Here is a 12865-nt window from a genome sequence, read left to right as displayed (position 1 = left end):
CCCTGCCTCTGTGTGTGCTGGCAGAGTAAGCATCAGAAACATCAGGCATTTGAGGCTGAGCTGCATGCCAACGCAGACCGAATCCGTGGAGTCATTGATACTGGCAACGCCCTGATCCAGAGAGGAGCCTGTGCTGGCAGTGAGGATGCCGTCAAGGTATATTCATCAAGTATAGCAACATACAAGTTTATTGTTAAATATCCATTAAATATTGGGTATTCAGCAGACACTCCTATTAAATCTGGCTTCACAGCAAAATGAAATTCAATAGCTGCATCACTTCTTTGGATTCTGTTCATGGTAAATAATCACAATCTAAACTGGGATTTTTGTCAGAAAAATCCCAATTAGATATTTTCTTTAAGTTATTCAGGAGTATTGCAAGACATGGATTCTGCTAAAAATGATCTCTTAGCTTTCCAGAAGTTACATGTGAGAACAGAATCTTAAATGAAGATGTGAAAATCCCTCAAACATGACTCTTCTGTTCCTCAGGCTCGCCTCAACGCTCTGGATGAACAGTGGCAATTCCTCGTCAACAAATCTGCAGAAAAGAGCCAGAAACTCAAAGAGGCCAACAAGCAACAGAATTTCAACACCGGCATCAAGGACTTTGACTTCTGGCTGTCTGAGGTGAGAAACTGCATGCAGGATACCTTTGTAAAAACTCTGACACATCATGTACAAAAGATAATCTCAAAGTCTGGTGCATGGTTGTTGTTTGTCAGGTGGAAGCTCTTCTTGCCTCTGAGGATTATGGCAAAGACCTGGCCTCAGTCAACAACCTGCTGAAGAAACACCAGCTGCTGGAGGCTGATATTTCCGCCCATGAGGTATGTAGCTCATTACTATAAATGGCCCTGCATGTGGGTCAGCAGTATCTCAGGTAACGCAAAAGACATTATTTCACAACATTTGCCAATTTAAGAGAACCTCTGACCACCTCCCTCCTCCCTACAGGATCGTCTGAAGGACCTGAATGGCCAGGCTGACAGCCTGATGGCCAGCAATGCCTTTGACACCTCCCAGGTGAAGGAAAAGCGCGATGCTGTCAATGGCCGCTTCGCCAAGATCAAGAGCATGGCTACTGGTCGCCGTGCTAAACTCAACGAGTCCCACCGCCTGCATCAGTTCTTCAGGGACCTGGATGATGAAGAGTCTTGGATCAAGTAAGAGAGTTTCCCTTGGATCTTGTGGTTATCTGAAAGAGAATCAGAGGGTAGATGGAATGAGACAATCTGATCCTTTTTTCCAGTGCCCTCCAACACATGCTCTTTCAAAATGATTCGGTGCAACAGTGTTTCTGATAACAAAATCTTTGCTGCCACAGCAAAAAAAACACACAAACCAAAATATTTAGCATCAATCATCTGATCCACTTTCCCAGTACAAGCACAGTCATTGTTGCGTTTGTTACCCTACCTGCGCAGCTCAATTATAATGCACACATTACTAAACTATGATTCAAACTGTTGATCTTACAAGTTTATGCCACAATTTGTAATAAAAAGAGCTTACTTCTTCCAGGGAAAAGAAAAGCTGATCAGGTAAACATGGCAGGCATTCAGTTAGCTAAGTTAGCTGGACAAGCATTTCTCCTGTATTTGTACAGACCATACAGGTCATATGGTAACTGAGGGCAATTTGGCTTTGTGTGCTGTCAATAATTTGGCATGCAGTTAACACACCAGTCATAAACTTGTTTTAATTAAAACTCAACTCCTGGCATTTGGTCCTGCTTGTTTTTTTTCACCACGGTTCTGGGAGAAGGCAGCAACAGGAGTAGCAGGCAAACCAATTAAAAAGTGACATATTTTCTAATGAAGCAAGTGCTGAGTGATGGATCTAATTTATGCCAATGAGAAGAGAGGTTCGTGTCGATTGTGGACTGATAAATATTTAGATAAGTGATAAATCTTTAAACTGTAAAAGAAGATTTAAATGATTAAATTAGAGAACAGAATTTAATGTGGCAGCAGGTGGTTGTTTGCACAAGAAGGCTGTGGCTGTGCTAACCTAGTTTGTTAAAAAAAAAAAACATTTATTCAGTATGGTATTATGGAAAAATAACAATTATTCATGTTTATATTAAGTGTTTGTCTACCTTAATATACAGAGAAGGGACATAGATTGAACAAAGTTATGGAAGAGGACTGGAGACCCTAGGAAGGGACAGATGAGGAGGAAAGGAGGGGAAACTGTGCAGTAGGAGGAGAGCAGGGGAGAAGAGAAAAGAGGAAGAAGAGACTTCCAAATACAGGACGTCTGGATGTGACCCATACTTACTTAATCATACACATTTCTGCCCCAACCCTACACAGAGAAAAGAAGTTGCTTGTGAGTTCGGAGGACTACGGACGTGATTTGACAGGAGTACAGAATCTGAGGAAGAAACACAAGAGGCTGGAGGCTGAGCTGGGAGCCCATGAGCCGGCCATTCAGGTGAGAGCATCCATCTATTCATCCCATTTATACAATGAGATGTGTGCAGTTCTTCAGTTAATTTAAATAACTGTGTGAAGCAGGTCCTCAAAAAAATAAGGCAACCTGACCCCCAAATGCATCGACTTATTACAGATGTGACTGTAGCTGAATCACCAGGTAGTTATCGCAGTGTGAGCTCCTGTCAGTGATTTACCCAAAGATTATACAACAATAATAATAATAATATTGATACAAAAATAATTCCGAACTTATACTGAGCCAGCTGAAAAAAAAATTTTGGACTTAATTACTTTTATTTTTTATTCTGAAAGTTTGATATAAACATCTTCAAAGCTCAGCATTGTTCCTGTTTAGGGGGGTATTATATGCTACAGCTATTTCTTAGTGAACAGTGGTAAAGTGTAGTTACTTCCTTGAGTCCAATTGTCACTGTGATGTTGCCAGGCAACCAGCAGAGACGTTGCATTGGAGCATATGGATGAACTGTTGTTAGTCAAGAAATAGTTGCAGCTCACAACTCCAGCAGAACATTATATAACAGCCCTGTATGCAGTGCAGTCATGAGAGCGGAATCATTCTTCTCATTTCACTCTCACAAAGAAAACAAAAATAGTGAACTATTGTTAAAGTGTATTTCCCAGTTCAGCCAGCTGTGGCAGTTGATGGGTGATGTGGTATTGTCAAGGCCTTGTGAATGTATCTATGTATACAATGTATACAATCCCATACAATCAGAGCTCGATATTATTAAACAAAAATGCTGATATATTGTATTTCAAGCCCATTTACCAGTATTAATATTAAATGCCTTGCAACCCCATCTATAAATGAAATTATATCACAATAGCATTCAAAGTTTATTTTATTCTGACTCTTGAAAAACTTACTTGGGCTTGAACCTGAACTGGTGTTTGGTCCACATTCTGACTTTCTCAGTACACGGGAAGTTTTGAGGAAAGTATTGTAGTTTTGGTATGCAGTGGTTACATCTCTGTTGTGTGTGCTCCCAGTCGGTGCTGGACACTGGGAAGAAGCTGTCTGATGATAACACCATCGGCCAGGAGGAGATCCAGCAGAGGCTTGCCCAGTTTGTCGACCACTGGAAGGAACTTAAAGACTTATCTGGAGCAAGGTAAGCTTGCCGAGCTACACACTCAGCCCGCCAGGCAGGTGCTGACTCAGCTTGGGCACATACAGGTAAAATTGGATGTGTAAATGTGTGCACTGTGTGTGTTTGCTCTCAGAGGTCAGAGGCTGGAGGAGTCGCTGGAGTACCAGCAGTTTGTGGCGAATGTGGAAGAGGAAGAAGCTTGGATTAATGAGAAGTTGAATCTAGTGGGAAGCGAGGACTATGGAGATACACTGGCTGCTGTGCAGGTGCTTTTCTGTCATAGATAACCACACATTATGTCATATACCTTACAGTAAGTATTTTAACTGTGATAAGTGATAAGTTTTACTGAACAGCCAGGAAACGTTTCTTTCATAGGGCTTGTTGAAAAAGCATGAAGCATTTGAGACTGACTTCACCGTACACAGGGACAGGGTCAATGATGTGTGCACCAATGGAGAGGAGCTCATCAAGAAGGTACTGATTATATAGCATCATGATAAAATGCAATCTTTTAAAAGCAGTCAAACAATCATCTGTGGATTTGTGATATATGACTACAGAGCAGGTTTCCCAAGATAATGTGATTCTGTGTGTTACCAACAGAACAACCACCATGTAGACAACATCAGTGCCAAGATGTCGGCTTTGCGAGGCAAAGTGTCTGAGCTGGAGAGGGCAGCAGCTCAGAGGAAGGCTAAGCTGGATGAAAACTCTGCCTTCCTGCAGTTCAATTGGAAGGCCGACGTGGTGGAGTCCTGGATCGGTACGGACACAAAAAGACATCTGGCTTCCTTTATCATAATTATGTGACCCCTAGCGCACAGTCATCAGTGGTCACATGATTCGCAGAACATTGATAATAAGTGATGAGGGTAGTCCAGTACAGTAAAACAAAATTCAGTGGAGACAGCTCATGAAAATTGTCCCTAGTCAGCCTTTTAAGCCCAGTTCAGACCAATGATTCGCGGCGAGATGGAACTGTTTTAGAATGTTGCAGTGAAAAGTTGCAGCGGTGTGAACTGGCCAGTCTGAGCTCAACTCAAGCCGACTGTCACATGCAGCTCATCTTGTTGAGAATCTTTGGTCTAAACTGGGCTTTACCATTGTGCCTGTACAGAACACAGCTGTACCAAATCTGTGCTACCAAATCAGCCACATCTGGAAACCCATGCTGTAAACAGAATTGCTGCGCAAGACTATATATCTGTTGTTCCACACACGATATCCTCTGTTCATAGGCCAGCTCCTGACTCCAACTCTGTACTTAACACATCCTCTCAACTCAGTCAGAAACAAAGCAAATATACATTTTAAATATGAAACTATTCCTTTAATAATAGAATGGGAAGTCTGACCCAGGTGTAACTGTATTTGGTGCCGTTTGTGTGGACTAGACTCTGGCTTTATCTCCATCATTTCTGAATCTCTGGATGTGGTTTGTGTTCAGGTGAGAAAGAGAACAGCTTGAAGACTGATGACTATGGCAGAGACCTGTCCTCTGTCCAGACTCTGCTCACCAAACAGGTACACTATCCTCCCTAAACACTATTCTACCTTTTTTTTTGTACCACATTACTTTTTCCATCAACAACATCTGTGTCTGTGTGCAGGAGACATTTGATGCTGGTCTCCAGGCCTTCCAGCAGGAAGGCATCACCAACATTACAGCTCTCAAGGACCAGCTGGTTGCCGCCAAGCATGTCCAATCAAAAGCCATCGAAGCCCGTCACGCTGCCTTGATTAAGCGCTGGAACCAACTGCTGTCCAACTCAGCCGCTCGCAAGAAGAAGCTTCTGGAGGCTCAAGAGCACTTCAGAAAGGTAAAGAGGCCAGAAGAGCATCCTTTGTTGAAGAGGTAGTGTGTAAACATTTTCTGTGCACACCTCCAAAAATAACTCTGAAGCCTCTGAAGTTATACTGTCCACAGTCAAGGCTTAAATACAGATGGGTAAAGCATTTAGCAAACCTGAGGTAATACAACTACATTGAGCTTATATTAAGAATCATATCTCCTCTACAGGTTGAGGACTTGTTCCTGACATTTGCCAAGAAGGCATCAGCCTTCAACAGCTGGTTTGAGAATGCAGAGGAGGATCTGACAGACCCAGTTAGATGCAACTCTCTGGAGGAGATCCGGGCGCTGCGTGAAGCCCATGAGGCCTTCCGCTCCTCACTGAGCTCTGCTCAGGCCGACTTCAACCAGCTGGCTGAGCTGGACCAGCAGATCAAGAGCTACCAGGTGGTGTCCAACCCCTACACCTGGTTCACCATGGAGGCCCTAGAAGAGACCTGGAGGAACCTGCAGAAGATCATCAAGGTCTCTACATCAATGATTATATATGCATTGACACGTGTGCACACGTAATCAGATACACAGGCTACTCACTTATGTAGTGTTTTGTACATTGAAGGTCTACTTACTGTTTTTTTATGGAGCTTTCATTAACATCTCTTCATTATCTTTTTATTTACTTTTACTTTAGTCACCAGTAATCAAAGTAACCATAACAAGGCTATAAGGATGTTTAATAGGGCACACCTGAAACTCAACAAAACACACAGTAATCAAGTAACTGTAGACTTAAGCCCCATTTCCACCAAGCAGACCGGTTCAGTTAAGTTTGGTATGCATTTTTTCCATTTCCACAGTGAAAAGTTGTGGATGGTACTAATGGAACTGTTCCTTACTGTTGCCATTTTTGGTCACTCCTCTGTTGGGGTACATAGCACACAGATCTGGTACTAAAAGATGGAGCTATTATGTTCTGAAAATGTCGGCATGCAACCTCGTTTTGTGGACAATAAATGAGTTGCAAACTTCCCTCTATCACGGTAGATGAGGAAATACAGTGAGTGCTGGATGCAGCAGTGAGTTACAATAATCCTGCTCACAATCAAGAGTACTGTTTGAGGTGGAAACGCAAAATGGAACTAGGGTCTAGGTACCATGTCTGAAGGGTTACTTTTGGCTCCAATGGTTTTCTACGGAAAGTGTTGGTGGAAACGGGGCTAAACTGTGCAGATAACGAAAAAGATAAAGGTAAACAGAGCCTGGTATTGTTATTTTAATTTCTGTTTATTTCACCCACTAATTTATTTTAACTTGCAAATTGAATATTTATTATTTTTACCTGTTAAATGCACCTATGAATAGCAGACCTTATGCAGGACTTGTGTGTTTTGCCACTTACTTTAACAGTCTGCAAGTCACCTATCAGGAGGCAAGTTAAACAAAACAAGTACAATAGCGGGTTATATTTGTTAAAAATGAAAACAACCTGATACATTTTATACAAAGATTATTGATGAGTTGGCATTGGTATAAATTGAACAGATACATTTTTAGATCCATTGTCATTATTTGTTACATCTATATTTCCAGGAGTTTAAAATAATGTTCAGCACAGTTGACCCTCCTGGTGTCTGTTTTTTTTTTTGTGTGTGTGTGTTTGTGTCTGTAAATGTGAATATAGGAGCGAGAGCTGGAGCTGCAGAAGGAGCAGAGGAGGCAGGAGGAAAACGACAAGTTGCGTCAGGAGTTTGCGCAGCACGCAAACGCTTTCCACCAGTGGCTGCAGGAGACCAGGTAGAGGATGTGTTTTTCCCGCTGAGCCTTATACACCTGGGCTCAATTTTTTACAGTGTGATGTCAGCTTTTCTGTCATAGAATTAACATCCACATTTCAGACCAGGTGGTCAGCATAAATGTTGTGTTTTTAAGATGACAGTATCTCTCACTTGCATGATGTTCTTCAGCTACACACACACAATGTTTAAAGAGAAACTTTGCTGACTCCCAGAGGTCCCCGCCCATCCACCGAAATAGTCTACTGGCAGATGAGCGGGGAGCTCTGAGCGCTGACAGCATGGAGGAAAGCCAAACACCGTTCGTCTGCACACATTGTGACATGGCTGGTTGAAAATCAGCAAAGTTTCCCCGTAACTCACTTCACTACTCGCTATTGACTTACAAGGTTACATACTTTCTGCAGTGTCTGTCTCTCTGTAAAGCCACTGAATAAGCTCAGCACAAAGCATGCTCTCGCACCGGTGAAGTGTTTGGTTTCTTGCATGAACATCACATTAGAACATGGCTCTATGTTCAAAAGCAAGTCATCAAACACATTCACCACTGTCCACACTGGTGTTTAGCGTGTAATGTTTTTAGGGTTGTCTGCAGTGAGCACTGTGTCATTGGCTTATGTTAACGTGTATTTGTTTTTCTCTCTCTCTCTCTTTCTCTCCATCCCTCCCCTCTTTTTCCCCCTCCTCTTCGATGCTTCCTCGCTGGTGCTTGGGATTGCTTTGCTAATCAGGACATACCTTCTGGATGGGTTAATATCACTTTTCCTCTTGATTATTTGTTTGTGTTATGAGTGTTTGATTTGATATGAGTGGATGTGAAAAGACGTGATGATGACAGTAAATGTTTGATCTCAAAGGTGTCAGTCTAAAGCCACATGTTACCCTTATTCCTCCTTAGTGGAAATGATTTTTTTTCTGGAATATTCCGTGTTTTCACTCAGTTTACTTGTCTGATGTTTAATCTCCGGTCCTCCTCCCTTCCCCACCCTCTCTTTGAATAGCATAGCCTATCGACGGGTTATCTGTGTCTATCAGTACCAAGTTGCTGATGATCTTTCTGGAAGGTCAACCTCTTTCAAGCCTTGCTTTATTTTCTTTTGCTTTTTTCTGACCCACACGTAGACCTCAGGGCTGTGTGACCACATGCACTTAAGTTTAAAACTTTATGTTAGGCTCTTGTGTGCTTAGTACCTCCCTGTTGTACTAACATTCACCCAGTCCTCAGACTGAAAGCATCAGGCTGCAGTCAGCACTGGTCTCAACCAGTGGACTGTTATCATGTTTACTTTGTGTACTTCAAGGATGGAAACTGCAAATCATTGGCTTCCATTGTACAAATTAACACATTCTAAACAGTACAGAAGCTACTTTCTGTGGAATCTGGTCCCATTGGCTCATTGTGATTTAGTTTATAGTAGGGCTGGGCAATATGTCCTGAAAATAATATCACATTTTTAGGTGGATCTCGATACACAATATTTATCTCAATATTTTTAAATCTCTTCAAAAGCACTTTATTAATGCTAGGAAAAGTAGATAAAATCCAACGTAATATTTCTGATCCCTCTCTGATGCAACAGAGTTGTAGGGATGACTGTTGCTGGGTTTTATTGTTTGTTTGTTTTTAGAAAATATTAACACAATGAGATTTTTGATCAATAATCATCAACAATTTGGATATAACAACTACTTGGGTTATGGCAAGTGTAAAAACAAATAAACAGTGGTAAGTTCATAAATTTACATCACTTTACTGTAATGCAGCCTTTAAAAAAAAAAAAAAAAAAAAAACACCATTTACGCCGTATCGTGAAACGATATCCAATATCAAAGATGATATATGTCTCATATCTCAATAACTATATATCTTCATATTGCCCAGCCCTAGATTTTACCATTTGTGCAGTGACGCTTTTCATGTTCTTGAACCACTAATGTTGTGCTGCAGTTTCCAGTCCTGTGTGCAGTAGCCCTAACCTGCATGGTCTGGGTTACCAGTAGATCTGTGGCATGAATGCAGCTCTGCTCTTTGGCAGCAAAGACAGCATAACAGCTCCACTGTCACTGCAAACAGAATTATTTTGTCACAGTAGTGACACACCAAATTATACACCACAGAACCAGTTTATTTTATTTTCAAACACCTAATGTAATCATAGTTTTATGGTTTTTCTGGGCCTACAGGTTGTAGTAGAAAATAACCGTGTTTGTGAGAGTGAGTGCAGTGGTTTTATCACAATGTGCTGCTTCCTTTCTAACATCATTTTCTGTTGGTGTCAGGTCATGTATGGTGGAAGAATCTGGTACCCTGGAGTCCCAGCTGGAGGCCACCAAGGTAAATATCACTCACTCAGTACGTTTACATGCACAGTTAAGTCGTGCTACAGTTATAGCTTGACTAGGCCATTTAATTAGACTACTGTCCTTGTCCCAGTATACAAGCATGGTAAGGGCATTGATTTATTTATCTCTTCTAGCTTGTTCATTTTTGGACCTTTTTCTGGTTCATCTATTTTATCACAGACCAAACAATCACCATTGCGTGTTTTTCTCCTATCCATGTATTTTAAAATATTTATCCCTTTCAGCTGACATAGCATGAATTGTGTCTCCTTGTCTGTCCAAAAATACATGGCTCTCGATACAGATTTCACCATGTTGTTACTGGCTTCTTCTTCTTCTGGTTAACTGTACACGTGCAGGAGTGATTTGACTCCCAATCACATTATCTGGCTGTGTTAGTCTGACTTGAAGAAATTCGATTTGGTACAATTTAAAAGTCCAGTTTCAGTCAGACTAACACAATAAATCGATTTTTTTCTGATGTCATGTAAACCCATTGACTGTTACATGTTGGCACTCGTCTTTCCCAGTGAACAAGTAGTCAAATGCTGCGTTCCATTTACCCCGGAAGTTGAAGCTGGGAATGACATCACACCCAAGATGACTGCGTTTCAGTACAAGTCAGAAAACCATGTTTTCGTTGGCAATACCAGTGCTCGCCAGGTTAACAATATTGTTGGCATTATTAGACAGCAACACATTCTGCTGTATCTTACACATACAAACACTGTAGCAGAATGTCCACAGATAGAAGTTGGACAGTACTGTGTATATGACTGTTTTAATGAGACAAATGAAATGAGACAGAAGTGCTAATGAATCAAAGACAACTCGCACACCTGCTTATTTAGTGGAGCAGGGAATCGGGTCCTGCAGAAAAATTGTGACCTTTTTTAAGTCTTGAGAAAGGTCATCGACTCTAAAAAAAAAAAAAAAAAAAAAATCAATGCATAAGTGTGTGTGGGAATCACATTTTTTTGACGTATTTTTGTGTGTGTGCGTGTGTAGCGTAAGCACCAGGAGATCCGGGCCATGCGCAGCCAGCTGAAGAAGATTGAAGACCTGGGTGCAGCTATGGAGGAAGCGCTCATCTTGGACAACAAGTACACAGAGCACAGCACAGTGGGCCTGGCTCAGCAGTGGGACCAACTGGATCAACTGGGAATGAGGATGCAGCACAACCTGGAGCAACAGATACAGGCCAGGTACACACACCATCACATTATAAACACTACTCAGACACTCTTAAGGTGCAGTGTCAGCCTGTCAGAAAACACTTGATGGTGCTTTGAGCTTACCTTCCTCCTTGATTCTCCCTCAGGAACACCACTGGAGTGACAGAGGAGGCTCTGAAGGAGTTCAGCATGATGTTCAAGTAAGTGGCTTTGACTTGACTCCATCCTGACATATTTCTACATCTGGTCTGATGAAGTTACATCCTTATCTACACTTGTTTATTTGCAGGCACTTCGACAAGGAGAAGTCTGGTCGTCTGAACCACCAAGAGTTCAAGTCGTGTCTGCGCTCGCTAGGCTACGACCTGCCCATGGTGGAAGAGGGTGAACCTGATCCTGAGTTTGAGGCCATACTCGACACTGTGGATCCCAACAGGTCTGTCATGTTTTCAAGAAATGACATTGATGGGGATGTTAACTGCAGTATGGCTGTGTGGTATTTAACACACTGTTGTATTTGCTGACTAATTGTGAGGAATCTGTGTCCGCAGGGATGGCAACGTGTCATTGCAGGAGTACATGGCATTCATGATCAGCCGCGAGACAGAGAATGTCAAGTCCAGTGAGGAGATAGAGAGCGCCTTCCGAGCTCTCAGCACCGAGAACAAACCCTACGTCACTAAAGAAGAGCTCTACCAGGTCAGACATGTTGACGGTTCACTCTGTGGATTCAGTTTAAGTGTCAGGTCTGCATGGAGGTCTAACTGTCTCTTTCTCTCTTTCAGAACCTGACCAAGGAGCAGGCGGACTACTGCCTCTCACACATGAAACCGTATCTCGACAGCAAGGGCCGCGAGCTGCCATCAGCTTTCGACTTTGTGGAGTTCACCCGCTCGCTCTTCGTCAACTGATCCCCCACCCACCAGGGACCAATCGGGATGCGTTTTCCCACACACACTTCAACACACGGCTGAAACTGCATGATTGTGGCACTAGGAATACTCACTAATAACAACTATCTGTACTCTCTATTTATCTCGCTCTACCCTAACTCTTTGTGCTTCTCCTGATAGCATAGTGGATCTGTCTACATTTGAATGTGATTGTTTTAGCTGTTTTAGCTTGTGCTTTCAATGAATTTAAGAACCTAATAGTAACAATAATGTTGTTAACAACACCTAAACAACTGCAGTGTGCTTTAATAAACGCTACTGGTTAGAACTGGAAACCTCTAGTCTGTTGTTTAATGTCACTTCCACTATTTAAAGGTCCAGTGTTTAGGATTTAGGATGATATATGAGCAGAAATGGAAATTAATATAATCAGTACGCTTTCTTTCATGTTTAATTGCCTGAAAATAACAATTGTTGTGTTTTCATGACCTAAGAATGAGCCATTTATATCTACATAGGGAGCAGGTTCTCATCCACAGAGATTGTAATGTTGCACAGCCATGTTTCTAAAGTAGCCTAGATCAAAAAGACAATGACTGGCTCTAGATAGGGTCAGACGCATTGGCCAACATAGTTAGCAGTCCCTCCACGTTAAGCAGCATCAGAGAAACACCTGTTTGTTTTTGTTATTTTTTTATTGTTTTGTTGTGTTTTTTGTTTTTAACCTGAAACTGCTTTATTCACCAGTTTCAATCACTTTTTTATAGAGGAGAAGACCTCTGCAGATAATTCGCTTCCCAGTAAAATCTGGATCTATGGTTACCAATGAAAAAAGGTGAACACAGATTAGCAGGTGCTAGGCTAACAGCCCATGTCCAACATGCCAAACGATGACGCAGAACATTGATGTGTAACGTCAAACTATTTTTATTTATTTTTTTCATTAAAATTTTGATGACATTTTTAACAGGAAAACCATTAACAAAATAAAACCATCAAAAACAAATGGGCAGGAAGTCTAGCAAATACTGACAGACAATACAGGAAAGGCAGCTTTTCAGTGGCAGTGGTGAGCCTATCATAAATGTACTATAAAAAATGTACTAATTTGCATCTTTACATAATCAGATTGTTCTCTCCAGACATATATATGCTGAAACTGTCCTGTTGCTCATGAACCATATCATTTTCACAATTCCAAACACCTTAGAATCATATGGGCATATGTTATATGGGCAGTTTTCAGTATTCTAAATACAATTTTTTTTTTAATGTAAATAAGACATTACAGTTGTGTCAACAAGGGGATA

The 12865-nt window shown here is 41.5% G+C and overlaps 1 protein-coding gene and 1 long non-coding RNA gene across 5 annotated transcripts in view; one reads left to right on the top strand and one right to left on the bottom strand.

Moving 5' to 3' along the window:
• Positions 1 to 11890, top strand: part of sptan1 (spectrin alpha, non-erythrocytic 1) — a 44369-nt gene extending 32479 nt beyond the window's left edge. For 3 of the 4 annotated variants that reach the window (XM_050052394.1, XM_050052392.1, XM_050052391.1), the window contains 20 exons: positions 25 to 156; positions 496 to 633; positions 729 to 833; positions 961 to 1169; positions 2322 to 2442; positions 3456 to 3577; positions 3690 to 3822; positions 3935 to 4033; positions 4163 to 4322; positions 5007 to 5083; positions 5170 to 5379; positions 5580 to 5876; positions 7033 to 7145; positions 7876 to 7893; positions 9425 to 9479; positions 10496 to 10692; positions 10809 to 10862; positions 10952 to 11098; positions 11214 to 11361; positions 11448 to 11890. In XM_050052394.1, the coding sequence (XP_049908351.1) occupies positions 25 to 156; positions 496 to 633; positions 729 to 833; positions 961 to 1169; positions 2322 to 2442; positions 3456 to 3577; positions 3690 to 3822; positions 3935 to 4033; positions 4163 to 4322; positions 5007 to 5083; positions 5170 to 5379; positions 5580 to 5876; positions 7033 to 7145; positions 7876 to 7893; positions 9425 to 9479; positions 10496 to 10692; positions 10809 to 10862; positions 10952 to 11098; positions 11214 to 11361; positions 11448 to 11573 (2661 nt within the window). In that variant the 3' untranslated portion in view covers positions 11574 to 11890. The remainder of the gene's footprint in view (positions 1 to 24; positions 157 to 495; positions 634 to 728; positions 834 to 960; positions 1170 to 2321; positions 2443 to 3455; positions 3578 to 3689; positions 3823 to 3934; positions 4034 to 4162; positions 4323 to 5006; positions 5084 to 5169; positions 5380 to 5579; positions 5877 to 7032; positions 7146 to 7875; positions 7894 to 9424; positions 9480 to 10495; positions 10693 to 10808; positions 10863 to 10951; positions 11099 to 11213; positions 11362 to 11447) is intronic. The other variant, XM_050052393.1, reaches the window with a different exon arrangement.
• LOC126395185 (uncharacterized) overlaps positions 1 to 12865 on the bottom strand; it is a 523086-nt gene that overhangs the window by 140075 nt on the left and 370146 nt on the right. The gene's annotated exons all lie outside the window — the stretch shown is intronic.

Source organism: Epinephelus moara, chromosome 9 (assembly GCF_006386435.1).
Source record: "Epinephelus moara isolate mb chromosome 9, YSFRI_EMoa_1.0, whole genome shotgun sequence".
NCBI lineage: Eukaryota > Metazoa > Chordata > Actinopteri > Perciformes > Serranidae > Epinephelus > Epinephelus moara.
Note: the sequence above shows the minus strand (reverse complement) of the source record. Positions and strands in the feature narration are given on the sequence as shown.